This window comes from Motacilla alba, chromosome 1 (genome assembly GCF_015832195.1).
Source record: "Motacilla alba alba isolate MOTALB_02 chromosome 1, Motacilla_alba_V1.0_pri, whole genome shotgun sequence".
Classification (NCBI taxonomy): domain Eukaryota; kingdom Metazoa; phylum Chordata; class Aves; order Passeriformes; family Motacillidae; genus Motacilla; species Motacilla alba.
In genome coordinates, this window is record NC_052016.1 from 21471594 (window position 1) to 21499217 (window position 27624).

The 27624-nt window shown below is 34.6% G+C and overlaps 1 protein-coding gene across 2 annotated transcripts in view; it reads left to right on the plus strand.

Moving 5' to 3' along the window:
• NCAM2 (neural cell adhesion molecule 2) overlaps window positions 1–27624 on the plus strand; it is a 276541-nt gene that overhangs the window by 193569 nt on the left and 55348 nt on the right. For both annotated transcript variants that reach the window (XM_038156028.1, XM_038156020.1), the window contains exons 10-12: window positions 3678–3865; window positions 4529–4625; window positions 14516–14689. In XM_038156028.1, the coding sequence (XP_038011956.1) occupies window positions 3678–3865; window positions 4529–4625; window positions 14516–14689 (459 nt within the window). The remainder of the gene's footprint in view (window positions 1–3677; window positions 3866–4528; window positions 4626–14515; window positions 14690–27624) is intronic.

The window sequence follows — 27624 nt, forward strand, 5'->3', positions numbered from 1 at the left end:
GTTGCCCACAGAAGCTATGGATGCCCCACCCCTGGAAGTGTTCAAGGCCAGGCTGAATGGGGCTCTGAGCAACCTGGTCTAGTGGGATGGCTCATGGCAGGGGGGATTGGAACTGGGTGATCTTAAAGTTCCTTTCCAACCTGAGCTATTCTATGATATTGTGTGCATCTATTAAATAATATCAATGGTAAATTTTGTCTTTTTTTGCAGCTTTGGGGTATTTGACTTGTTTTGTTTTCAATAAAGTGCTAAAAGGTCAGATATAAGAAATACCATCAGTGTTGATTTATTTTAATGGAGTGTATTAAAGCTCCTACTTCTATTTATCTGTTCAGAACTCCACTATGTCATCTTAACTTTTTACTTTATGTAAAAAAGCTTTAAAGGAACAGTTCATTTGCACCCTGCATTGAATTTTGTCAGGTGTAAATTAATTCTCAGTTACATAGAAGCTAAGCAGAAAGCATTATTATTTTTAATGGTTCTAATTTTCTAACTGATTTCCATTGAATCTTTTTTTTTCAAGAATAAATATGTTGCATTTAGAGATCCTTTCATAGATCCACCTTCTCATTTCTACTTGGTTTTACTTCATTTTCAATTGATAGAACTTTTTGATAAATATTCTGTTTTTAAATGTAATTTGTTTGTTAGTTATATTATAAAACTGGTGGGATCAGGTTTTGTAGACATATAATATAGTTGGACTTATGCTTTCAAAGACTTGGCTTTAAAGTTTGTTATTTTTCATTATTCTTTTATCGTAAATATAATTTGTGTTTATGTTTGATAAATATTTATTCTGTAACCATTAAAGCATACTAAACAGCAGTTAGTGATGAAGAGCATACAAGACGAAAGTTCTCTTTATAAACAAATTACTCCCTTCCAGCTCAATCTTTTAGTTTCATAAGAAATGTAAATTATCTTTTATTTGTACTATAACAATAAAATTATTTCCAGAATTATATTTTTCTAAAAAAAATATCACTCCAGGCATCTTAATCTGTTCCTGACTGGGAAATCAAAAATCATCTGTCTTAAGATAATCTCTTCATTTCAAGTCATTAGTACAGTCCTCTTCTTTTTGTATATTGGAACTCTTGACTGCTGGGGAAATGGTGGCAAAGCATTTTTACACAGGTTTTTTAGAGGGAAATGACAAATCTCTTTTTTGAGGGGAATGCTTTAAAATTGTGAGTTGTTTCTTTCGGGATATATCTTTATTTGACAGACTTTTAGTCCTACTCGTGGTTTATTGTGTTTATGACTGTTAATACCTGTAGTTTTTTAAAGATGGCAGTCCATAACTCACCTATACTTTTAAAATATCAAAAAATATATACAATGGGCATCCAAAATCTACCTTTAGAAGAGAGAGAAGTCGGAATTGGAAGTCCCTATTCTCTTAAATGCTTTTATCTGCAGTAAAGAAGTGTATACTACTTTTCCACTTGTAAGTCTTAAAATAGGATGTGAGTTTGCCACATGTGTATTGAGCATCAAACCACATAATGTTGTCTAGGAAGGAGGATTTTGCAGATTCAGAGTATCTTTTAATCTTCAACATTCATGCCAGTGTTCATAAATGGAATGAACTTATTGTGAGAAATTGCACATTGGAAGACAGTGCTTACATAAAATTTTTGAAACAACCTCATGAAGACTCTAATGAGATTTCCAATCTATTTATTGAACATGCAATTGATCCATCTCTTGAACATGCAGAAATAATTTTTTACAGTTTTCCTGCAAGTGATTCCCACCATGAATATCATTTCCAGAGGAAAACCCAAAGCTCTGAGCCGTGGTATTCTGAGATTCTTGACCATAGCTAACCATAAAACACGCTTATGCACTTAGCTTTTTTCTTCATATTCTCTGGTAGTGTAAGATGCCACACTCTGAAGACTCTTTGATAGTCTGTTATTTGCATTAAACTGTTTAGCTGCTGAAATATGGGGTATTTAAAGGTCTGTGAAAAACAGGATCTCTAGAGTTACTTACTAAAAAATTTGGAGCAGAAAGAAGAACTCCTTTGTCTCGTAAATAAATTCACAGGAGGCAAGCTTTACTTATTTAGATGAAAACGCTTGTTTTTCTACAAAAATAAGGGCTGAACAGTTATTAAAGGAAATACTGCTGGCCTTGAGCAATGTAGCAGCTTTGATCTGTGCTTTAAAACCTCTATTGATAACAGTTCTTTTTGCTCAAAGTCTGTATGTCTAGATGCAGCAGCAGCATATGTCATCAAAAAGTTATGCTTTTTGACAGAGGCAAACAGGAAGAAGTTTAAAATGTGTGCTTCGGGAAAAAAAATTAAAAAAAAGAAGAAAAAACCTACTTGTTTTAGCCATTCCTGAAGCTAAATTTTACTTCATACTAAAGATGCTCAGTTCTGGTCTCTGAAACACCTATTAGGAACTTTCATGCCTAAAACTAAGCTATATGTGAGAGGACTAGAACAGATGTTCCAGAGACATATATGAAAACATTTAGGAGCTATTTATCAAGACATACATACACACACACACACACACACACACACACACACACACACACACATACACACATATATATGTATCTTAGATATTAAAAAGAGATACCATTGCAACAGCTGTAACTGATAATTCCCTTGTGGAATTAAAGCATTAAAAACATTTCTGTGAATAAAGAAATTTTTTATATTGTTAAAAATAGTAACAATGAAATTAGGAAATAACACAAATCAATATTTGATAGAAAAAAAACACTATTCACCCAAGACTTAAGAAGAAGAGGGGAAAGGCTACTCTCTCTCCTTTGATGAAGATCACTAAACTTCCCACTTTCCAGAGAAACTTTGAGTAGAATAGAAAATTCTTGTCACTTTGTGGCACTGTGGTCTGAAGATCACAGTTAGTTTGCAAACCAACAATTTTCACTGTGTCAGACTCAGTGTTTGGTATATGTTTAGTGCAGACATTTCTTGCAAACCAGTCAGGTTTGTAAGAAAAACACACCAACTTTTTCCTTGGCTGTAGCTTGATAATTTCATAAGGAATTGATACAAAGATTGTCCTAAATAATTTACACACAATATATTTTCTGCATTAGGTAGAACACATTGTAACATTTTTTGTATTCTTTTGCTATTTTTTAAAGTTTTATTTGCACAAATAAACATCTTTCTTTTAAAAGATTTCATGAAGTGTAATAAAGTGCCAGACAGAAATGGGTGAAGCCATAGCACAAGAAAATCTGAGGAGTGAATGTAATTTCTCCATAGCAAAAGAAGACACTATAAAATCAGCACATGAACAGACAATGTATGTTTTTAGGTCACCTCCCTTGTTCATATGAGGATCTGGCTGAAGAATTTGTCATCCTCAAGAGGAAACACTCTCCTTCATTTCTGAGAGAGTGTCTTTGAAGGACCTGTGATTCCCTAAAGTTAAATATATTTGACAGGTATTCTCTTTCCCAAGAAGTTCAGCTGAAACCATTTAGGAGAGCAGAAACTTACCAAGCTAAAAGCCCAACGAACCTGTGGTTGAATACTAATACTCTCATGTTCCTTCATAAACTGACACAAGAGTCAATTGAAATTTTTCATTGAGCATGAAGGCTTGGGTATGGGTATACATCTTGTTCTAATAAACTGGTTAATAAACCTGTGCATTGCTTCCTTTTTCCAGATGCTCCGACATTCCTGTCAAATCAAACCATGTATTACTCTTGGGAAGGCAATCCCATCAATATAAGCTGTGAAGTGCTAGCAAATCCATCTGCCTCAGTTCAGTGGAAAAGAGGAAAATTAGTTTTACCTGTAAAAAATACAACTCATTTGAAGACCTACAGTACAGGAAGAAAGCTGATTCTGGAGGTAAGACTTCACATGGAAATCACTGTGGTGGCAGAATATCATTTTGTCCTCAGTTTGGCAGCACTGTGAGCAGTGTAGAGTGTGTTTAAGGCTAAAACCCAAAATTTAATAAGTAGCACTCCTAAAAAAGGAACAAAACAACAAACAGCTATATATGAACTGGTCTATCTACACATTTCTTCTGAGTAATTATAAAATAAATCTTATTTGAATGGCTTATGCTCAGTTTTCCAACTATACCCAACAAAAAATTAATTTGCATTTATTGCAAGTAAAAAAAGCCATAAATAGATATAAAAGTAACGTATCAAGCTAAGACTGAAAATTAAAGTGACTGCCTCAGAGCTGCTTGGTGTCTACAAAAAAAAGTTTTTTCATTTTTTGTTTGTTTGGTTTTTTAAAAATTATTTTTCAAAGGTGAAATTTTAAGATGAACAATGTCATTATTTTCCATTATCAGATTTCTTCATTTGAAGTAGAGAAAGGGGAGTCGAACATGAAAAAATGCGCATTTAGGTCAATGTTTGGACAATTTATTAGATATGTTGAAGTAAGAGCACATCTGGATATTGGTTAAGGAGAACATACTTGAATTTCTGATTTAAATATATATATATATATTTAATAAGCAACTAATATTTACAAAGTGTATTCATTTTAAAGATTGCTCCCACATCGGACAGTGATTTTGGACGGTATAATTGTACAGCCACAAACAGAATAGGAACAAGATATCAAGAATATACACTTGGTCAAGCTGGTAAGTTAAAATTTTGTTTCCTTTTCTTTAAATATTTTTTTCCAAATTTAATCAACATTAAGTTCAGACACACTATCCTCTGTTTATTATATTCCCTGGACTGTTTGCAGATAATTTAATTGTCTAAGAGCTGAGTTGCAATATGAAGTAAAATAAACCAGTTCCCTCAGAATATGAATCTTCTTTTGATTCAATTTTAAGGCCTTCTGAAACTTGAAAAAATTAGTCTAACCTTTTTTTCCTTTGCTCTTACTATATCCTACATTTATAACAATGTATTTTTATTACTTCAGCAGAGAGACATATGGTTTGCAGGCAGTAAAAAATAAGAAGGAATTAGAAATTTTTTTTTCCTTTTTCCCCCTCATATTTTCTTGATAAAACAACAAGAGAGTGAAATACATCAGCAAATAATTTGTATCTCTATTTGTACTTTTATTTACTTAAAAGTAGAATTTGACTAGAGTGCTAGATTAAAACAATTTAAGCTCTGAGATATTCTACATCCCATTGTTACAGAATGTCCAAAAATTTTTATATCCTTCTATTGTTTTTTAGGCAAATAGAAAAATCTGACTGTATATTTGTTCTTTGGCAGAAATAACTATTAAGTGAGATCAAATGAGACTTTCTTGGCACTGCTTTCAATTACATTTTCTTGGGAAATGGACTAATACTAAATGTATTTTTTTAATCATACTCATTAAGACACATATTCCAAGTGATGCTTAATGTTTTAGTTGCAAGTTTTGGTCTAGGTTTCTTGAGGGTTTTTTCTTTGTTTGTTTTGGTATTTTGGTTTTGGTTTGATTTGGTGGGGTTGTTTATGTTTTTGTTTTGTTTTGGGGGTTTTGTTTGTTTTGAGGGGTTGTTTGTTTGGTTGGTTGTTTTTTTGTTGTTATTTTTTATAGAAATACAACTTTAGACTCCTACCAGGAAGACTTTTAGGGGAGCATTGCTGAAGCATGCACATCCAGTCACAGGGAAGCTCTCTGACTTGGCCTGCTGCTATTATTTGAGAATTTTTGCTCCATAGGACAATTATTTTCTTTTGGTGTCTCAGGAGTTATAAAACCGCATTATTTATTAATAGTCTCCTAGGACTTTCTACACAGTTTTAAAAGTTTTTCCCATCATCTCTATAGGATTCTAGAACACATTTCTGTTATAATATATCTTTTGGTTTTGAAGCACCATGAAAATTGCTGAGCTGTCTAAAAAATGGAAAATGAGGGGTTCAAATTTCTATGACACACAATTTTACATCACTTAGAACATCCCTTATCCTTCATTTTACAACTTTTTTGGGGTGTTAGCTGTGGTGTAATCTTACCTTCCTTTGACAACTACATTTGACCACCGAGAAAAAAAAGCTTTTCTTGAAGCCATGAACATAAATCATAGGAAAGGAAGGAAAATCCCCTTGCATCCCTCTGGGGTCTTACCTCTCAGGAGAGAAAATCATGAGAAAATGCTGTGGTTGACACTGTATGCTGTTTTTTCATAAATGTATACACCTGGGAGAGCATTTCAACAGATATTCTCTGAAATGATTTTTTTTTTCCTTAGATTTGCAGAACAATGTCTCATCACAACTCATGGTACTACATGATGACAATTTTAGCTATGTATATATCTCCTGATTTTATAATTTAATAATTAATCAAATGTAATAAAGAATATCAGCATTGAAAAGTTAATTGAAAAAGCACATGATATTTTGTCATTTTACTTCAGAAAATTCACACATGAGCACCCCTGCGAATGCTAGGAAAAACAAATAAGCTACAATACCTTTTTTTGCTTTTTAATACAACTATATCAGATATGTTACCGATGCAAGTTTTTTAAACAGAATAATATTCTCTACTTCAGCCATGTTTTGCTCTATTTTTTTTTTTTGAGGCAATTCTTTAGGAAACTCAATGAAGACTTAAAAAATATGTATTGTAGTTATAAACAAAAAGGGCAATGAGGATAAAGAGAGTTATGGGAAGAGATCATGTAAAGCATGAGGTACACAGGAATATTCTAAATAGTTATATTAAATGCAGAAAATAGAAAAAAAAAAGAAAAGCAGGTTTATTAGTAGTGATAATAAACTGGCTGGCAAAACTGGATTTGGAGTGTCACTGTGCACTACTATGCACTACCTGCTATGCACTACTTAACAGTGGTGTAATGCATAATATTCAGTATCATGAAAGATTGATATTTTTATTATCAAGATTGATATTTGATTGATATTAAGATTGATATTTGCCTCTCAATAGACTTTGATTTTGGAATAAAACCCCAAAAATGTATTTCACTGTTACAAGTTTTGCACGTACACTGGCATCAGCTAGAAATAGAAAATGATCAGGGATACGAAGGATAAAACCACTATTATAGATACAGGTGTAAGATGTCAAATGCAGCTTTCTCCCTAGTTGTATTATCTTGGTCCCTTCACTCTGGTTAATTAGGAAGGCCTAATGATTGATATTTCCCATATTAAAGCCTATAAAATCATTTCATGCACTTCAATGCAGCCTGCTTTGCCTCCTGGCTTTGATTGTAAATACAGATGCTGGGGCATAGAATATTTTACAAAGGCTCTGTCAGGGAAAAAAAAATATAATTCCTAGCTAGAAAACAGTATTAAGTAAAGTGTGGTGGTAAGGTAAATTTGATCACAAATAATGATCATTTTGCTAAATGGTTTTCTTTTTAAATTCTGCAGGAATACTTGTTCCTTCATGTTACATTCAATTCTCTGATTTGCTGGATTTCAGCACAATCAAACTACCTTTTTTATTAATTTAATGCTACTTAGAAAGTTATCATACTGTCAAAATTCCATTATCTTTATCCCTGTTGCCTTCCTTAAGAAATTACTTAGTGATGAATTTAGAAAGGAAGATTTATTTCAGAATTGATGTGCAATTTACAGCCATATTTCTATGACAGAAAAACCATGACTGTTCACTTGGATTATACAGAGTTACTGAATCAGACTGAATTCCATTTAAACCTTTGAAAACAACTGAGAAGCTGCAGAGTATTTGAGGTTTCATTATGGAAGGTGATGGCCTGCTTAGAAACTTCAGAGTTTTGTTGAAAGCTTAATCAGATGTTCCCATGACATGACTGTTGTGGCAATGAACTTCTAAAAATAACACATGGGTGACCTCCTTTTTCATTACCCGAGCTTTTAAAATGTTATGTGTGTAATATATGAAATGTGAAAAGAACCACAGTCACTTGTTGCAACTGCAAATTAGGTCCTTCATGTCAGCACAACAGCCCAACTTGCATTTTAGAACTTTACTTACACTCTGGTTTTAATCTAAGTCAGGCTTAAATTTTGGCAAGCCAAGTCAGCTGGCAGGTTGCCCCAACGGTCTCAGAGGCTGAGGTGAGCACAAATATTCCTAGATTTGTCCAAATCTAGTTTATGCATAGTTTATGTGAAATACCACTATGCAGGGAGCCAGTAGGAACTAGAAAAGCATTCTTCTGTTTTGTTGAGTATAATTATTTCAAATGTTTCGTGTAAGTAAATAGTAAGTCATATGGCTGTCAGTAATTAAGTATTATGCTATTGGAATAGGTATTTTAATATCTTAAAATGGTAAATTTCAAGGTTGAGACACCGAGCTAAATGAGAATTTTGAAGGTTTCTTTTTTTATTTATATATTAATGTAGATTTTTACATAGCTGGATGTATAGCTGGGCTGAGTCTAGAGCCCTAAAAAGTCAGCTATGATTCACCTCTATGGATCTCATAGCCTTACTCTTCCTAGTCTTTCCTTTCCCCTTTTTCCATATATTTTGGGATGACGTAAGGTTTAAAAGTTCTGCTGTGGGCAGGAACAGTTTTCACTAGAGCAGGGTGCTCAACATCCTGCCCAACCTGGCCTTGAGAACTTGCAGTGATGGGGGCATCCACAGCTTCTCTGAGCAAATGAGAGATGCTACATCTGCTAGAGCTGTATGACTTATCTTTTTCCTTTCTACAGGAATATTACAGGGAATTAAAAACCAAAAAGTCATTAAATACTCAGAACTCCTACACCACTTTATTGAATTAGATATTCTTTAAGCGTCCTGTGCACACAGAAAGTCGTGAATATGGGAAGTAATGACAAAAAAAGCAAAAGGGAAAGACCATAATTGAGCTTCACAGAATATGCACCCTGTAACCTCTTTTATGGAATGAAGTCATGCCCAAAATATGAAAAGGCTGGTTGACAACTGACAAAGACTACAAAATCAAATTTAGAAATTTTGAACAGACTACTCGTCTGTAGTTTTGATGGTGGCACTTCACTGCTGTTTAATGGATGTTCCTTTTTTCGCCAAGTATTTGCATTTCCATGCAGGTAAAATAAAATCAAAGTAGTAGGACTTAATTTTCCCTGAGGAATAATATAATGAAAAAGAAAATAATAAATAAATGGGCCAAAAGCCCATTTGTGTCCAAAAAACATATGGGCAGACCTAAAATCTAGCTTGCTGTTCTAAAACTTGCCATTCACATAATAGCTGCACCAGCTAAAGGATTTTTACTTAAAAATTAACCAAGCAGCAACATATTTGCAATTAGAATAGGTATGAAACTATCAACAACAGCAGTGTTTTGCTTTGAGTGCATGTGTCTTATTTTAATTTATTATTTATGTATTTATTTGCCAGCATTGGCCTTACTAACTGAATTTCGTTTACTAACTGAATGCTTATTTTTTCAGAACTCTCAGAGATTAGGGAAAAGAAATATACACAGATCTAATATTGAGGGGTTTTCCCATTCTAAGGATGTACAAGCACAAGCTATTTCTTAGAGATTTTTGACTCCAGAATTCTAGTTCCTGCCTCATCTCTTTCCTTGCCAAGGTCCTGGTGCTATTTAGATTCAGCATTTAGACATGGGTTTTTTTTCCATCAATATATATGCCAGATGTACAGAATGAGGAAAAGCTGGAGAACTGCAGTAGGAACATACTGATAGGAGTCAGGAGACAAGAGCTGACTGGAAGATCAGTCCCTGAGCCTGCTACCCACTCTCACAGAATCACTTCCTTTTCTCTGTTTATACCAGGGCTGCTAAACTCTTGAGAGGGAGTTATTTTCTTCCATAAAGCCATCAAAAATAGCTTGAAAAAAAAATCCCTAGTGATAAAAAGTGGTCATTTATTGAACAAGTTTGGTAATAATTGCAGGAGACTTTACACATCAGTGGAGGCAAATACAAACTCATAATTCTGTGTGTACTTCTCTATCAGCTGTGATACCATTTTTGGAACCAAACCAATTCTATTTAGGCCATTGTATCACAAAGTCTATTTGTGCAAACCAGCATTATGTGCTGGGTACAAAATAGATGAGGTGCAATTTTACACCTATTGTTTGGAGGTACTATGTGATTTTATTTGATTCTAGTCGTGTTCCAGTGTGGGGAACTGCAAGGAGTCCTTTTAAAAATAGATGGTCTAGAATGAAATTAAGTCAACCAAGACAATATTGTACCTGAGAACCATTTGTTGGTACCGACAAACAAACAAAAAATGGAGCTGCCCTACTAAAGAGGGCTAAAAAAGACAGGAGGCATGAAAATGGAAAAGCATGAAGGTGAGGTGGGGGGAAGAGAGAGCGAGAGTGACAGAGACAAAAAGCAGGCATTAGCACCAGAGGCAAGGACATGGGGGCAAAGCAGGCAGGGCTTTGGTCAGGCACACAGGGAGGCAGGACAGACATGAGGGTGAGCAAGAGCCAGCAAGGGCAGGAGAGTCAAAAGGCAAGCTGAGGCCAGGGCAAGAAGCATACCTCAAAAACTGGAGCCAGAGCATAAAAACAAGACCCAAAACACCCCCAGACTCAAAAATGGCAAAAAACTAGACACAAAAAGCCCCAGTCACCAAGCCCAAAGCCGAAAAGCCCCTGGCCAAAAGACAAGTCTCTAAAAGCCCCCAGGAGCTTGCTGAGCAGTTACTTTTATACCCCCTGGCTCCTCCTAAAGTCTCTCCAGCTGACAGGAGAGGATTGGCCCAGTCCAACCTTCCACTGCAGTCTCTTGCTGGAGACCTTTTACCATCTGATTGGCGAAACCTCTCTGGGGAGTACAGCGTCCTTGGTGGTTACCAGGCAAAGTCTCCCCAGAGACAAGGGAAGACTTTCCTCCATCTTCTCCTGGCTGCCTCCAGCAAGTGGCACCCTCTCCCCCACACGCCTCTGACAACCAGTAGTGAGACAGAAATCAAAATTGAATTGGCTCCTCACAGTTCTTTAATAACATACATAAATATAGTCATATTTTGGACAGAGAAATAGATGTTGTGGAAAGATGAAGTTGACAAAATGTCTGACACTTGTCGGGACGTTTTATGCCTCTAATTTAAAGGCTAAATTTTTGATGAATTTTCTCTTTTTTTGACAGCAGTATAATGACAAAAAAAAAGATAGCAGCAGAACTTCCAAGGAAGTATTCTGGAATCTTTGCTATCACTATGTGATCTTTAAATCATAGAAAGTAAATCCCCTCCTTTTTCCTCTACTTAGTCCTTCAACTTATATACAAAAGTATATGAATTAGTGATCACTGCCTGTAGCTAACCTACTCTAAGATTAATTTTGCTGGCTGGCTTTAGAATGAAAAAGAACAAGAAAAATCTACAGCTCTATCCTTCCAGGCACAGACCTCAGAGTACACAGTATTGCAAATTATTCTTCACTCCTGCTAAATATTGATCCAAATGCCTTGCAATTCTAACATGAAAATCACGGCAATGCTCCAAGTAATTGCAGCTGACAGGGGACAGCTCAAATGCAGGAATGTTTAGCTGGATGAGGACCTGAAAGCTGTATACCTTGCATGATCAAATTCATACTCATTAGACAACCACAGAATTAGACTCAATTCATTATGCTGTTATTGATCTTCATTGGGGAAAAAAAGTTAGGGATCTGCCTAGCTGGAAATAGATAGTAGGTATTTAATAAATCTTGATGGTATTTCTAGTATTTGGTTTTGGTTTTCACCAGGAATGTGTCTTATCTATATTTTCTTCAGGTAATTCACTCTCTTCCTTACAACTGATATAATTCAACTTTGAAAACTGCATAAAATTTACCTGCATGTGTGGGTGGCTTGGAATGTAAGACGCATATTTAAAATAGTATTGTGGATGTATTTTACATTTCAGTGAGTTCCAAACATATTGCATTGCGCTAGTTACACAAAATATCATACTGAGTTTTTCAAAGGAGCTTCATTTCATGCTTATTATCAACTGGAATCATATCTTCCTCTGGCAGAAATTATACTAGAATCTGGAGTAGCAAACATAAAGTTCTTCCTGAAGGATTTCATCTTCCCTGTGCCATGCTTATTATAGTTAACCACATAGAGGCATTAACACACAGGGAAGAGAGGTTTCCTTAACATTTGGAAAGCCAAGAACAGAGTGCATATGGAAATAACACATTTTTGATTCATACTATAGACCAAATAATTGTTTTGATGCAGACAGAAGCACCAGGGAATTGGCTTATTAAAAATATAATCCAAAAACCTATATAAAAGTAGTATGAATGAAATTAGGTATTCATTCATCCCTTGGGGTTTTTTTGTTTTATTTTAAACACTTTTAATGTGAGAAAAAGAATTTTCAGAAGTTTAGAAGCTATTTTAAATACTGCAGGTATCCACAGCAGCTTTTAGCTTGTAATTGAATCCAAAGAGCATTCATCTTTAATACTGAATATTGATATTCATCTTCCCAAGGGATGGTGTCTACATGACTCATACAGTGCCATTTTGCTATGGTGCCCTGGATTGCTTGGCTGGGTTTCTTACACTGTATTTTTACCACTCTTCTCAGAACTGTTATTTGTGCTCAGGAGAGAAGGCATCTGTACACAGAGTGGTGCTTATGTACTTAATGGCTATATAGGGGAAAAAATAAGTATTTCTTTGAGCTCTGAGGAGAATCTAAAGGATTGGTCTCAAGTTGGTTCTAATCCTCATCCTCTTTTGATTTTGGGGTGAAAACTGACTTAAAAACCAACTCATATAAGTCATTCTTCTTCTATGCGGTCACAGAAAAAAAACAGTCTGTATGGTTTTGAACATAATTTCTTTTTTCTAAAGACCCCCAACTTTTTGACCCATTTAGAAAGGGATCCAAAAACCAGGTTTGTGTTTCCATGGATTCATAGCAGACTAGTTACATTTGGTCATGTTCTATCTGATCACAGATCTTCAATCCCTTTCTAAGAAACGTGAAACTTTCTTGCAAAATCCCTGATATATTGATAATTATCATATCCTGATAATTGTTTTCTGGAATAGGAAAGGGTTTGAATCCCTCAAGCTGAGACTTGAATTCTACTAAAATCTGTAATGTAATGTATTCACATAGTTGTGTCTTTAAGTAAGAGATGTTACAAATTTCTTATCCGTATAAATAAAATCTGTGCTGGTTTTTACCCCGTGAACAGCAAGTATTGGAGGTTTCAGGAGACCTGGAATCAGAAATTCTAGCTGTAAGAGGTGTGATATTTGCATAAGAACACTCAAGTCTGACAACTGACAGAGATGATCTTCTGAAAAAAAATTAAGTTTCGGATAGTTAAGAGGTTATAGAAATCAGTGCCTTTAGACCAGATTTGGCAGTGTCCTTTTCCTGAGAATTTTTGGCTGAATATATCATTAAATCTGTTCTTTAATATTTTGTACAAATTTTTGTCTCATTTTTATTCAAGTACCAATGCTGGGTGAAGCTCAGATTGATGTCTTTTTATTCACCACTGTCTGACAGTCTTTGAATACAGACAATATTTTATGTAAATGGTTCATTACCCACTAACTGAATTACAGGCTTTGGCTCAAATTCTGGCATGTCCTTACAAAAATATCTTTTATAACATGGAGACAAAAGCAATGTCAAATCTAGAAGAAGGTATGCAAATAATTTTCAGATGGATCAGAAAACAAATTTTTAATGGTGTTTCAAAGCCCTGGTATTCTGTCCACAGAATTAAAATTCTTCCTGTCATTTTCAGTATCACTTTTTATAACTCTTTAAAATGTAGGACAATTAGAAAACCTAGTCTTTTGACTTCTGTGCATTTGATCAAAAATCATAAAAATAATGTAATAATTCTGTTCTTAAAGATGCACTGACTCCAATTTTTTTTTTTGCTTTTGTTTCATGTGTAGCATTTCAACACCTACAAACACCTGCTTTATTTCCATAGATCTTTTCTTCTTTGAAAGATATACTTTTGCTTTTGATTTCAGAGAAAATATTTCTTTCAATCTAATTTTTAAATTAGTTCTTAAGCTGAATAGAGGATAAGAAATCTTCCATTAACATATTTTCTTAATAGCTTGAAATACAATCTTTGAAAAAAAAAAAGAAAAAGAGAGTAACATATTCATCCATGTTTCAGAATTCCATAAAATGACTAAATTATTTATAAGGTCCTTTTTCATAAGCTTATTTAAAGGAATTTAGATTCTGAATGATCTAATTAGCTGTAACTGTTTGTTTTGTAAAATTTGATACAAAGTTTGTTATTCTCTTTTGCATAATTATACCATCAACAGTCTGATCTCTTACATTTTCATATGATGAAAGTAGCTATTGAGAAAGATCATATTATAAAATAAAGGCAAAAATGGAAAAGGTTTTTGCAGTAATTTAGCATACAAGGAAATCAATGTGGTTTTCTTACAGCTCTGTAGTAGAAAGCTCAAGTTGTTTATCTAACACAAATGTTATTGCACCATATTCAATATTATTTTTTTCTCCCTTAAAGACTCTAAGGAGACTTTTGTGGGTAATCAGCTGCTTAGGTCTGTCTGGTTGTCTCTGATTTTTAACCAGTGTTTGTACTTTTGCAGATGTGCCATCAAATCCGTATGGAGTACGAGTTTTAGAGCTGTCACAAACCACTGCCAAGGTTTCTTTCAATAAGCCAGATTCACATGGAGGTGTGCCCATTCACCACTACCAAGTGGATGTGAAAGAGGTAGCCTCGGAGACCTGGAAAATAGTTCGCTCCCATGGAGTTCAAAGTAAGTATACAAAAAAAACCCATTTTAACTGAGAAGAATGTCTAATGAAAATACTGTAAGTATTTCTTAACTGTTTCTTTATTTGTCTTAGTCCAGTAGCTGTATCTCTGTATTAGTGCAGACCTCTCTACATCAGTTAGAAATAGTCTTGAAAATTTGTAAACTGTTAGTTTTTTCAAAAAAATTACAATTGTTTTCCATTTTTCATGTCCAGCCAAAAGCCAGCTTTTGAAGCTATACATTTCAAAGAGAGTAGAAATGACATTGCATTTGAGAATGTGCGTTATGTATGCAGCTAAATGAATAATTTTATGTAAGTTTTATATAATATTTAATCCTGGGCACTAATTCCTGATTTTGTGCTACTTAGTAACTTTCTACATACCAGTTAATATTTGAGATACCTGTTTCAAAAGCATATCATGTTTGTTCAATAAACAATAAATGCTCTCTAAAAGGGTATTTACTTGCATGTCTCTTGCCAGAAAAGATCACAAGCCTTCCCAAACAGACAAGAGTTCTTTAGGCCCCTGATGAGTTGGGGAGTTCATACAGAGTAATGTTAACTCTTGTATCCAAATATGCTTTTTGGTATTTTCAGTGCTACTTAAGGCAGCCTCAACAGTTTTTCTGAATAATACTTCAGCAGGTAAATGGTTTTGCAGCGATCAGCAGAGTCATGGGAGAAAAAATATTGCAAATCTAAAATATGTTCTCTCTCTTTCACATACTGGAATACAAAAATTCTGCACTAAACTGAACAAGTTCAAAATTACAGAATTATATCAAAGAAACATATAATGAACATTTAGTAAACGTTTGAAAAAAAGGTTTATAACTCCTTATCTTTTGTTTTTCTTAGCTCAACACAGTAACTGCGTGTATAAATGTAATAATGCAAATCATAGTAATATTCATTTTATTCCAGCAAAGCTTGCATTTCTCTCAATAATAGAAGATCTAAAGAAGGACGTGCCTGCCCTCTATTTGCAGGACAGGCGCATTCATGGATATTGGTGTACTTCTTCCTTTTTTTTCATGCAATGGTGCAGATCAAGTTAGAGCCTTTTATTCTCATAGCTGCTTCCTTCACTGAATTTGCAAAAATTGTTTTCTGATATGAACTATTTTTAATAGTAAAACCTGAAGTGACCAGTCTGCATAGTAGGGTGCATGGTATTCAAATGAGTAAAAACCCACTGACTACAGAGTCAATCAGTCAATCACACAGATGATTAATTTCATTGTAAAGCCAGAACAAACACATGTCCTCAGTATTAAATTTGCAAAAAAACATATTCACCTTGCTCCCTATAAAAATTTCCTATTATTTCTGTAGTTGGGAAGTTTATTAAAATATTCATTGATTACAACAGGAAAGGTGTAATTTGACAGAGCCTTGTTATTAGAGTTGACTGGAGCTGCCTTCTTCAAAAATTCACTTTCTTTTTGAAACATTCTTTCAGCATTGGTTGTTGTTGCTCACTTTGGATTTTTCTGTATAACATGAATTGATCTTGTAATCATTTTGGTCCAGGACTTGTTTAAATTCTATGGTTCTAAAATTGGAGTAAAGTGACGGGTACAAATACCCGCAGTCCTTATGCGAATATTACAACCATGAAGGAGATTGGAGCATATAGGATCTCTGCTGCCGTTCCAACTCATATCAAACATTTCTTTGGCAGAGAGCTGTATTACTTCCTGCATACTGTCATATTATTTCCCCACATCCTCCTTTGTATACTTGACTCTCCTTTTTCTAATGGACAATTTCAGGGTGTGTACCATCTTGCAGGCATGTGTTCTCTTCTTCATTTTATTGTCTCCTAATTGTATGCTGAAAGGTTTTGTTGAGAAAACAAAATAGGTCACACAATTTTGGACATATTAAAGATACCTCTTAATAGCATATGTTACCAAAAACTACTCCAAGTGATGACAAAAACTAGTGAATATGAATACAACCTGAAAAGCCATCTTTGTCTACAAAGAGTCATTTAGTAAATAAATAAATATTGAAATTGGGAAATATTAAAAATTAATATTACATTCATAATTAATTCATGATGTTTTCTGAAATCTCTACTGATATACCCCTGTATAAAAAGACTGAGTCTTTGTATCCTATTTTTTTTCTGAATTGCTCTCTGAACCATTTTTGAAATCAATAACTACTTCAGATTGTCAAACATTTACTGAACAGAAGACATCTTGTTTTCATAAATCTTATTGAAGCTACATTATGTAGTTGTATAGGGAAATCAAAAGTGACCTGGTTTCCTTTATCATAAGTCCCTGCAGATATTTTTAAATAAGTTGAAAACTTGTTCTATTTGTGAAGTACTACAGGGCCAAGGCAGAAAACCAAAACATTTTACCAAAGCACAGACATAACAATCCAAAACAGAAAAAGTTTTACAAATGGAGATGTCAAAAAACAAAATTAGTGTGCTTTTTTAAAAAGGAAATGCTGCTAAATTTAAATGGAATCCTTCTGGAACATTGAGTCTTTGCATGTTTCCTGAGCATTCAGAGGGTTTTAGCAATTTTTCTAAAACATCCATTTAAAATTCTCTGCATTTATATTTCACCCTACTTACAGTGTCGTGTTAAGATAATCTTGAGATACCGTCTCCAAAATCCGTATTTTCAATTAATGAAATATTTTTCAGAGAAGCTTTTATTAGTGTGAAACTGCTGTTTTGCTTTGTTTTGATTTTTTTCTTTCATCTTTTTGAGACATTTAGGATACTTTATTAAAGGATAGTAACAAATACATGTTCTTGGGACAGTTTCTGATTGTGCTTAGGTAATGAAGAGCCACTTTCCTCAACATCATCTCAGCTAAGAGGAGGATGATTAGAATGCAGTCAGTTTTCTGTAATTACCATTTGTAGTTGGATCATCATAATTTCTACACTCAGTCAATATTCCTTAATGGAAACAAAACCACTTTTTCCATCTGCTCACATTTTAGGGACGGTTTATGGCTAAGATTCAGATATAAATGCTGTTTACACAGGGACAGATAACTGCTTGCACATCTCAAGTGGTGATGCATACATAATGCATGGGCCATGATTTTTTCCCAGTAGTAAGTGACAAAATATTCTGAAATTCTACAGGATGGTTATTTATCAGTCAGATTTAACTCATGAGGGGTATAACTGCAGACCTTTCTTGGCACAATGTACAAAATGTGCCAATTCCAAAAACACCGTCGAGGGAAAGAGACAGAAAAACTTACATGCAGGAAAATGTTGTGCCTGGAAGACTGTTAGAATTCCAATACAGGGATTTTCAAGGCTAAACTGTCTTCTGCTCCCTCTCTACTGTGTCTTAAAGGAATAATGTACTTAACATAGATGTAATAATGTAGTAACAAAAAACAACCATAAAGTGAGAAAAATAATGAAAAATGCTTTTTAAAATTAAACAAGCCTCACAGAAATGTGGCTACAGAAGCAAGTTTAGAAATAAAGCATTAATAGATGATTAATAGGTGTTTCAAAAACTTTTTGGGTAAGAATTGCTCCTAATGCTAGCAAGTTATTAATTTTCATTTGGTCATGATCCAATAGCTATGTATAAAACCTTTTACAACTAAGATTATAATTGTTTTATTTATATGAAAACAACAATAGATGCTTATCAAAGTTGTTAGGTATTCTTCTGTAATCAATCATCCAGTAAATACAAATAAGTTTAATCAGGATGATTAGGCAGTATGAAGTGGTTTCTATGCAAATCCAGTCTGCAATTCTCTTCATTTTCCCTTTTCTTCAAAAATCCCTCTGAAGGTGACTTTTGTCTCAAACTTTATTACTTTGAGCTGTTTTCAGGTAAGGAGAAAATTCTAGTCTTGGAGCTGTAACCAGGAATATCTATTTCCCTGTTCTCTCCCCTTTGTCTTTTATAATGAAGAAGATTTCATTTGAAAGTCTGTGCTGATTGCAGCTATTGAAGCAGAGCACAGAAAGTGAAGCAATCATCTGATACACCAATTTCAGTCTATTAAGGGATTTAAATCATAATCAACACTCTCATATTTTAGCAAGAGATCAGGGAGCAAATGGCAGTGAGATTTTTCTGCACTGTTTAGGGTGCTCCTCTGAATATGAAAATAGTTTTGTTGAAGGCTACCAGCAAATCCAACTTTACAGCGGAGTTCTCTGTTGATCGGAGTCTCAAGGGGAGGTGAGTGAGCAGGGAACAATCCTCTCAGGGCCCAGACATTTGTGATTCTGTCAGAAGTGAAAAGAAACCCACTAATCTTGAAGTAGCAGAAATACAGGTAGTAGTGGATTAATTCTCCAAGGACAGTTTGCATTTTTTAACCCAGACAGCTGGAAAATCCCTGAGTGTGGGAAGGTGCCCATCCACCATCAGCAACTGGATAACCATGGGTGAAGAGAATTTGCCAGGCTTTCTTTTGCAGGCACAAAGAAACCAGAGACAAGGTGTAAGATACCAGTGCAGGGAAAAATTACCTTACCACAATCCTCTTTGCAATTTTGTTTTTAAAGAAAGGACATTAACTGATCTGTTTCTGTCTAATCAACAAAGACTTCACAAGAAAAAGCCTCCTTTATTTTTCCATTTTGTGCAATATTGACTTCCAAGGAAGAAACAAGATAGAGTCCCTGAAATTCAGTTCTTCACATTCAATCCCTCAGAAAGCACCCCTGGTTTAACTCTAATAGAAAAGCCATCAAGGTCTTTTTTTGTTTTGATAGCATTATAGACATTAGCAATTCTGGTTTAAAGGCAGCAGATAATGCATTTGTAAAAATTAACTTTTACACAAATCCAAACCACTATGGAATTAGGCTTGAAACCTGAAAAATGGGCACTCTGAAAATATTTTAGTGTCTTCAACAGGAATACAAAACACTTTATTTCCTTTGTTCTTCAATTTACAGGTAGGCAGATAAAGATTTTTTTTTCAGAACATTATATATTTCTGAGTGAAATACAAAGAAAAAACAGTCTCTGCATTTCTAGTGCTACTCAATTTGCTGGTGATAGAACAACATGAGGAATACATTAAATACAGATTCAGATTACCGTGGAAATTCATCTCTGGCAAAGGTAGATGGCTGGCAGTCTTGGAGAAGAGGGATACACATTTGGGGATTTGTGGAGCCGATAACCCACACACATCCACACACACCTCCCACCTTTGCTTCCTCTAAACTACTTTGTGTTTGGAAATTCTCAGATTCCAGATCAGAGTTTCTTTTTTTTCCTAATTCTAAGTATTGATCTTGTGAATTTTCTAGGCAAAATTTAAATAAATGAATTTTTAAGTTTTAAAATTCAATCATTTATGTTTCACATAAAAACTTAATAAATCTGGAAGACTTCTTAAAGCAAGGCTTCTCATTCATTGAGTTTAGAGACATTTGAGGAAGGTTCTAATTTTCCTGAATTTCTAGAGAAGTTGCAAATGTATAATGATTAGATAATTTAAAATTTCTTTTATCAGGAACAATTATATCAGCATGAAATGACTGGATGTTAAAACTCAGAAATGTCTCCTCTCATTTATTTTTCTGGGAAACAAAAACCCAAACAGAAACAACAGAAAAACCCCCAAACCAAATCAACCAAACACAGACACCCTAAAATATGCAAACGAAGCCAATCAACCCACCAATCCAAAAACCCCACAAGCTCAAAGTCTCTGAACTTTACTGGCACCTATAAGTCTTGGCATTTTTTTCATGAGATATTCTGTTGGGTTTTAACCCTTTTAGTGAAATTATCCCTGGAATTATAATTTAGCTCTTATAGGATAGCATAAGATAATTTCTGCAATAGACAAATTAAATTATGCTAAAGTTGTGCATACATTTCCTAACTTTGGGGTGGAAAACAGAAAGGTATGGAAAATCAACATGTTATGCCAGATGCTTTTTTGAATCTATATCTATGTTTTGTATTTCAATGGTCAAGATTGGTTTTTTTGATATTAGAGATTCTTTTTTGGATGACAGAAAGCAGAAACTTTACAAATACTGTGCCAAGTCTAATACTATTCAATAGTAAAAGTGTTACTTGTAAATATATTTCATGCTGTGATATCAAAATATACCAAAGATAGTTATCAACATATGCTTATATTTCTTTAGGGAATATTTTATTGAACGAGACAATAATTTTTGAAGCCTTGTGATAGCATAATCAGACTGTGGGCAAGAAGAAGTGAAATATGTTTTTACAATTTTCTGTTTTAAGGCAAAATGAAAGGCTGAAAAATATTTCTAGTTAACAAAATCTTGAAATATTTATTCTTTCTGGAAGAAAAGAAAACCCTTGACAGGTAAAAAAGTTGCATTATATTACTTTTCTGAAAAATAAACACAGCATAAGGAAAGCATCTGAGCTTGTACAGCATCTTAAATATATGGAAATGAAAGAACAATAAATTTAAGATTTCAGTTTCAGCTAAAAATGAGTTATCCAGTTACAAGCACCAATGCAAATACTTGCTTTCAACATAACTTTAGTTTTTTCACTCTGGGTTTTAACAACTTATAGCTCAAATCTGAAATAACTTATTCTTTGTAATTTCACATTCAAATCTCAGCAGTTTCTATTTACTTCCTTTTTCATCTGAGTAGACTACATTTCATGTACTTCATGAAATTCTAGAATAATTTAGCTTCCTAAATTCCTAAAGGTCCCAAAAGGATCCTTGTCATCAGCTGCTCCAACTCCCCCAGATAGCAGCTGGGTCAAATTCCAAGTTTTGATAGGGCTTTGCCCTGAGTTCTAAATATCTCTGTGGATGGAAATTTCATATTTAGCAGTTTGTTTGTGAAATGAGTGGGTTTTTTTCAAACCAGGTCTTGTCTCTGCTATTTTATTCACATACATTTAACTGGGTTTTAAGGTGCATTATAAAAGATAAGTGCTTTCTCTTACCCAAGACATGTTCTTAAATTACTGTGCTGGTTGTTCTGCCTGGTACTGCTGCTCCTTTTGCTACACATCCTTAAAGTTTGAGGAAGTTATGTACATGCTCATGTTGATGAGGTAATCAAAACTTGAAGTCCCCTCCCTCTGTATTGTGCTATTTAGTTTTGAATTCGCTATACCAATGAGAAGGTATCGATGATGTAGGCAACTCACCGTAAAAGTACTTAGTAAAAACAAAACATAAACCAGTAATTTTTTTTTTAAAAAGTCATTCCATTTTCTCTTTTACATTATATATATATACATATATATATATATATTTAACATTCCAAACTCTGAAATGGTGTGGTGTGTGGTGTCTATTTTGGTTTTTTTGGGAGGGGTCGGAGAGTTGGGGTTTTGTGGGATTTTGTTTTTGTCTGTGCAGACAAAAGTTTTTGGGTAAAACTAAATTTCATTTTCCGTCCTTTAGCAGGACATTTTGGTGGACATCATATAAAGAGACATTCTTTCAGAAGACTTCAAGACTTCAAAATTTTATTAAATCATAGAATTATAGACTGGTTTGGGTTGGAAGGGACCTTAAAGCTCATCTCATTCCAAATCCTCTTCCACTAGACCAGGTAGCTCACAGCCCCATCCAACCTGGCCTCGAACACCTCCAGGGATGGGATGTCCACATCTTCTCTAGGAAACTTGTGCCAGGGTCTCACTGTCCTCGTAGGGAAGAATTTCTGCATAGATTTCCTCTGAGATTTCAGAGGCACCATTATGGCAGAAGATTTTTTTCTATTATAAAACAAAGCAATTACTATCTCTTAATACTGAAATTGAGAGGAAATCTAATAGACAGATTAGTAAGAATTCAAATTAATTACCTCTTAGGTTGCAGGTTTTGTATTTTCTGCTTCTTTTATACTAAAGCATGAAAGTATGTACCCCACTGATTACTGAAACAGTTTCCCAGTGTAACAATACTTAACCATTAAACCAGGAAGACTTTCAAATAGATTCCTGAGAGATATAAATCCCATATAATTAAATATTTTTTCTAATGAGTTTAATAATTAAGGAGAATATATCTGTATAATTCGTAGATCAAACAGAAATAAATTGCAAATAGTTTGGTAGGCGAGGTCAGCACTCAAAATTACTTTCAGAGTTGAAAATCTTCAAGGCAGAATTCATTAATTTCTACTGCAAGCTGCAAAAGCAGAAAAAAATGCTTTCATCAGCCTGTTCCAGGAGGAAAATACATCTTGAGACATTTAATTCCTTGTCATATCTGTCAGATTTGACTCAGTATGACATGAATTGTGAGCACATTCAGTTTAACAATAACAGTTGCTATTCATGGGGAGTGTTTATGCCTTTCTGGAATACTATGTATGTACACCACAAATCTAGAAGTACCTGAAGACTCAGAGGTTTTTGTCTTTGTTAAATGATGGCATAAGCCATTCAGGAAAAAAAAATCTCTGTTGTGAATTGAGCTTTAGGATATGGCTCTTCATTTATCAGACTGTTAGGCAGGAAGTTTAAAAACAGCAAAATCATGGATCAAAAACTCCTACAAAGCTAGACCCCAAAAATATATTGTTGCTTTAGACCCAACTTTTTTATTATGTCATATTTATTATCATTGTCAATTTGACTAAAATTAATGGTTTCATTTAAGAGATTGTCCATTTTCAGTAGGCAATAATTGTTAATATTTTCAAAAAATTTGTGGATCATTCCTCTAATCAGTTAATATCTAATGATAATATTGATAAGCCTAAACTTTTTTTATCCAAGGAAACTGAGTATTTATTTTAATTCAAAAATCGTTTTCTCAACTTAAAACCTGTTTTGAAATTACAAGAAGGCACGAATTGCATGTATATATATGTACATACACTATTAAGCTATAGTGTTGAAAGACCTGATACAAAAAATATGAATAAAAAGTGCTTTTTTTAAAAAAAAACTTAATTATTGGGATAAAATGGCATTATGTGATTTGCCAATGAAACTTTCAATGGCAAGTTGTCATTAAAAAAAAACAAAAGTGAAAGAATGCATGCAGTTTTATAACTACTGTAGGCTACAAATAAATGTGAGGACAAATGCCACTTTTTAATCCAATTTATTTTGGGTATATACCTGCATGTAAGAAAGTTATTCAGCTCTTTAATTCTGTCTCTATACTAATTTTGGACTCCATCCAAATCTTTGCTGTAAAAGTCTCTTGTGGTTGAAAAGGTTGAACTGTAAATAAATGTCTTAAACTAAATTATATGGATGGATTAGAGAGAATGGAAAGTGAGAAGTGTAAAGGGAAAACGATGTTTAAACATTTCAGGTTTTTATACAGACCTGAAACATCAGGAGAATGAGATGTACTTTTCACATTTAAAGGTGAATAAAATGTCATGAGAAGTGAAGAGAATCCAGACAATTTACTGCACAGCATGAGTTCATAACTAAAAGCAACTGAGTTTTATGCAGATATAACCACTATATGAACTTAATCTTTTTTTTCTTGTAATTCTGTGTTTGTAATTGCATTTGATCAACCAAAGCTCATTGCAGAATGTGATTTATGGTTTTCTCAAGACACAGACTTAAAAATCTGTAGGAACAAATGGAAGGTACTTTGATTGCAAGTATATGTTGTAAATCTTTTAGTAAGAAATTAAATGGAGAATAAGTCATTCCAAATTTATTTCACCTGGTGCTGTAGTGATAGCTCTGGTCTATTTCCTATTTAGACCTCTCAGGCTTTTCATAACTGCACACTCTCAAGTAAATTTATGGTGAACAGCTGATCTGATGTAAAGGTCTTGCTGACATGGCTTGTAAAGGTAAATCTTGTTAAGCAAAGAGTGATGCAATGCATTATTGGGTATGAATAACTGATAAATGAGACACATGGTGCAGCTGCAAATTTTGACTTTCAAGTGTATTGTATTCATCCACATTTATTGTACATTGCTTGTCTACTTAGAGATAGATAAGGGACATTTATGGAATATTTATGTGTATATAAACTTCTGCTTCACTTTGTAATACAAAACAGAGAAGTGCTCCAAGATGGCAGAGTATTCTTTAAGTATTTTCAAGGTCATTGAAAGACAGAGTGGTTATGAATAGAACTCTCCTTCAGCCACATACAAGAATGAGCAACAGAACAATAGCATGTCCCTATCTGTATTACATTTTGCAATATCTTTAAATTAATCTCTTTTTTATGACTTTTTTTTTGTCTCCCCATTTCTTTCTTGATTGGTAAGAAATAAATTATAGTATACAGGAGTAGGATGGGCATGAGGGAAGAAAGTTAAGGAAAATTATCTTTGCACATAAGAAGCAAAAGTACAGTTCTTGAATTCATCATTCATGTCAGCCTTGAGGTCTTTCTGTTTACAGAGTAGGGAATGTTAGGACAGACACATTTGGGATCATGAAAATGGCCTCTGTGGAGATAGCAGAAATCAGGAGCTGCTTTATTCTTTTTTCAAGTGGTGGTGGTTAGATTTCTGCCTGCTCATGAACTGGGTAACAGAGCAAGTAGACTTTCTTTTCCTCACACTTTGCAAGCTCCAGACTTGAAAAGTGCATGGCTTGAGGAGTGAAAGACAGAAGTCTTGTGTCAGCTTACGCAGCTCCAAGGGCACAGCAACTTAAGTGAGAAAAGTTGTGCATATTTTACATATTCCGTTTATGACTGTTAGGAAGCAGAATTAAAGTGAAATTTAAAATGTTGGAATTTTAAATAGCAGTCATAATTGAGAGACAAGTCTTGCTAACATACATGAATTTACCTATGAGAAATTCTCTGCCTTCTCTAAGCATAGTATTTAAAATATTCATTCCCTGTGCTCTCAGGTATTCTTTTGGCTTACCATTAAGAACCTCTGAATTCTCAACATCTGTTTTGTTTCACTGTAAGAATACTGATATATTTGTAATAATGGGCAGTTTAGGTCCATCTGGTTAAGGAAAGCCACATCTAATTTGTGTATAATGACACAGTACAGTTTTGCAACACCATAAGAAAACTAGTGAATTGTATTTTGTTATACAAAACATCCTAAATATTTTGTAATGCCTCATAGGAAAAAATTGTAGCTCTGCAGAACTTTGTTGACAATAGGAAGTAGGTGCAGTTGTTAAAAGTCATTATTTCCTTAGACTTAGGAGGCATTTTGGCCACAATAACCACTTGCAGTGCTACCAGCTGAGGCAGAGTGGCTGGAAAGCTGCTGAGAGGAAAAGGGGATGGGGGTGTTGGTCAGCAGTGGCTGAACACGAGACAGCTGTGCCCAGGTGGCCAAGAATGCCAAAGGCACCTGGCCTGGATCAGCAGCTGTGCGCCCAGCAGGACCAGGGCAGTGACTGTCCCCTGTGATTGGTGGACACTGTTGAGACCACACCTGGAGTCCTGTGTCCAAGTCTGGGCCCCCAAGTGCCAGAAGGACATGGAGAGGCTGGAGCATGTCCAGAGAAGGGCAACAGAGCTGGGGAAAGGTCTGGAGCACAAGTCCTGTGAGGAGCAGCTGAGGGAGCTGGGGGTTTGTTCTGGAGAAAAGGAGGCTTGGAGGTGAAGTTATCCTTCTCTTCAACTCCCTTAAAGGAGGTTGTTGCCAGGTGGGGAGCAGTCTCCTCTCCCAGGCAATTAGTAACTGGACAAGGGAGCACAGTCTTAAACTGCCGCAAGGGAAATTCAGGCTGAACATCACGAGGAATTTATTTCATTCAAAGGGTTGATAAACTTTGGAACGGACTACCCAGGGAGTGGTGATGGAGTCACCATCCCTGGAGTTGTTCAAGAAACAAAAGGATGTGGCAGCTGACAAAGTTGCAATCAGTCAGAGCTTGGACTCGATCTCAGAGGTCTTTTCCAACTGAAGTGATTCTGTGATTTTTGGTTTTTTTTTCTTTGTTTTGTTTTGTTTGTTTGCTTGTTTGATTGTGTTTGGTTTGGATTGGCTGTGTGGGGTTTTTTTGGTTTTGGTTTTTGTTGTTTTTGTTTGTTTGTTTGTTTGTGGGGGTTTTTTGTTTATTTGCTTGTTTTTTTAAAAGAGAATATATTAAGCCAAATAATCAGTGACTAGTTCAGGGTAAGTTTAAACCTGAGTTTCACCCTGATATATTAAATCAGTCACCAGATGACTTCAGATGACAAACTGTGTGGGTTTACTACACCATGAACTAGTGTATACACATTCAACAGAACGTATCCCAGGTGCACCATGGGAACTAGTGTGGGCCTCATGCTTAAGAGATACAGCTTTTATCAGCTGTGAATTCAGGTGAAACCTACCTCACCTTCTGCCTAGGATCTTTCAGTAACAAAGAATTCATGGATAGAGTTTTGAATGTAGGAGACCATTTTCAACTCCAGCTTTGTGCTGCAAATTTCAGATGGGATAGAAGTCACAACAGGAACTCCATAGTAGGACAAGGAAAAAAAAATGCAGGAAAAACTGGCATACCAGTAATTCCTTGTAATTCCTTCTGCCCTGCAAGGCAGAGTGAGAGATTCTAGCTTCTGCTGTGTATGAAATAGACTATGGAATAGGATACAGTTTGATTTATACAACTGAGGAATGAGACAAAGTGATACAGCTGCAGCAAGAATAGAGGAAAGGAAGGTGAACATTCCTAACTAACTCTTGTCTCCCCCCTCAAAGTATACTTCCTTCTTCAGTAATCCAGGTTAGATTCCATACTTTGATGTAAAACAGGGAATACATAGTAGCATTGCCTACAAGCTAACCATGAACATGTTTTTGTAGTCTCTTAATAAATGATATTTTATTTTCTGGGTTGTCTCCCATTAACCATTCTTTTTAGCCTTGAAGGGTATTCAAAAAGAGAAAAAACAATAGGATTAATGACTGTGTAAATTATCTTAATAAGGGCATTGATGGCCCCTCTGCATTGAGATTACAACAGTTATTCCTTTACTACATGTTGTAGTATTTTGTGTTCACTCAATTAAGTATTACTTACTTAGATGT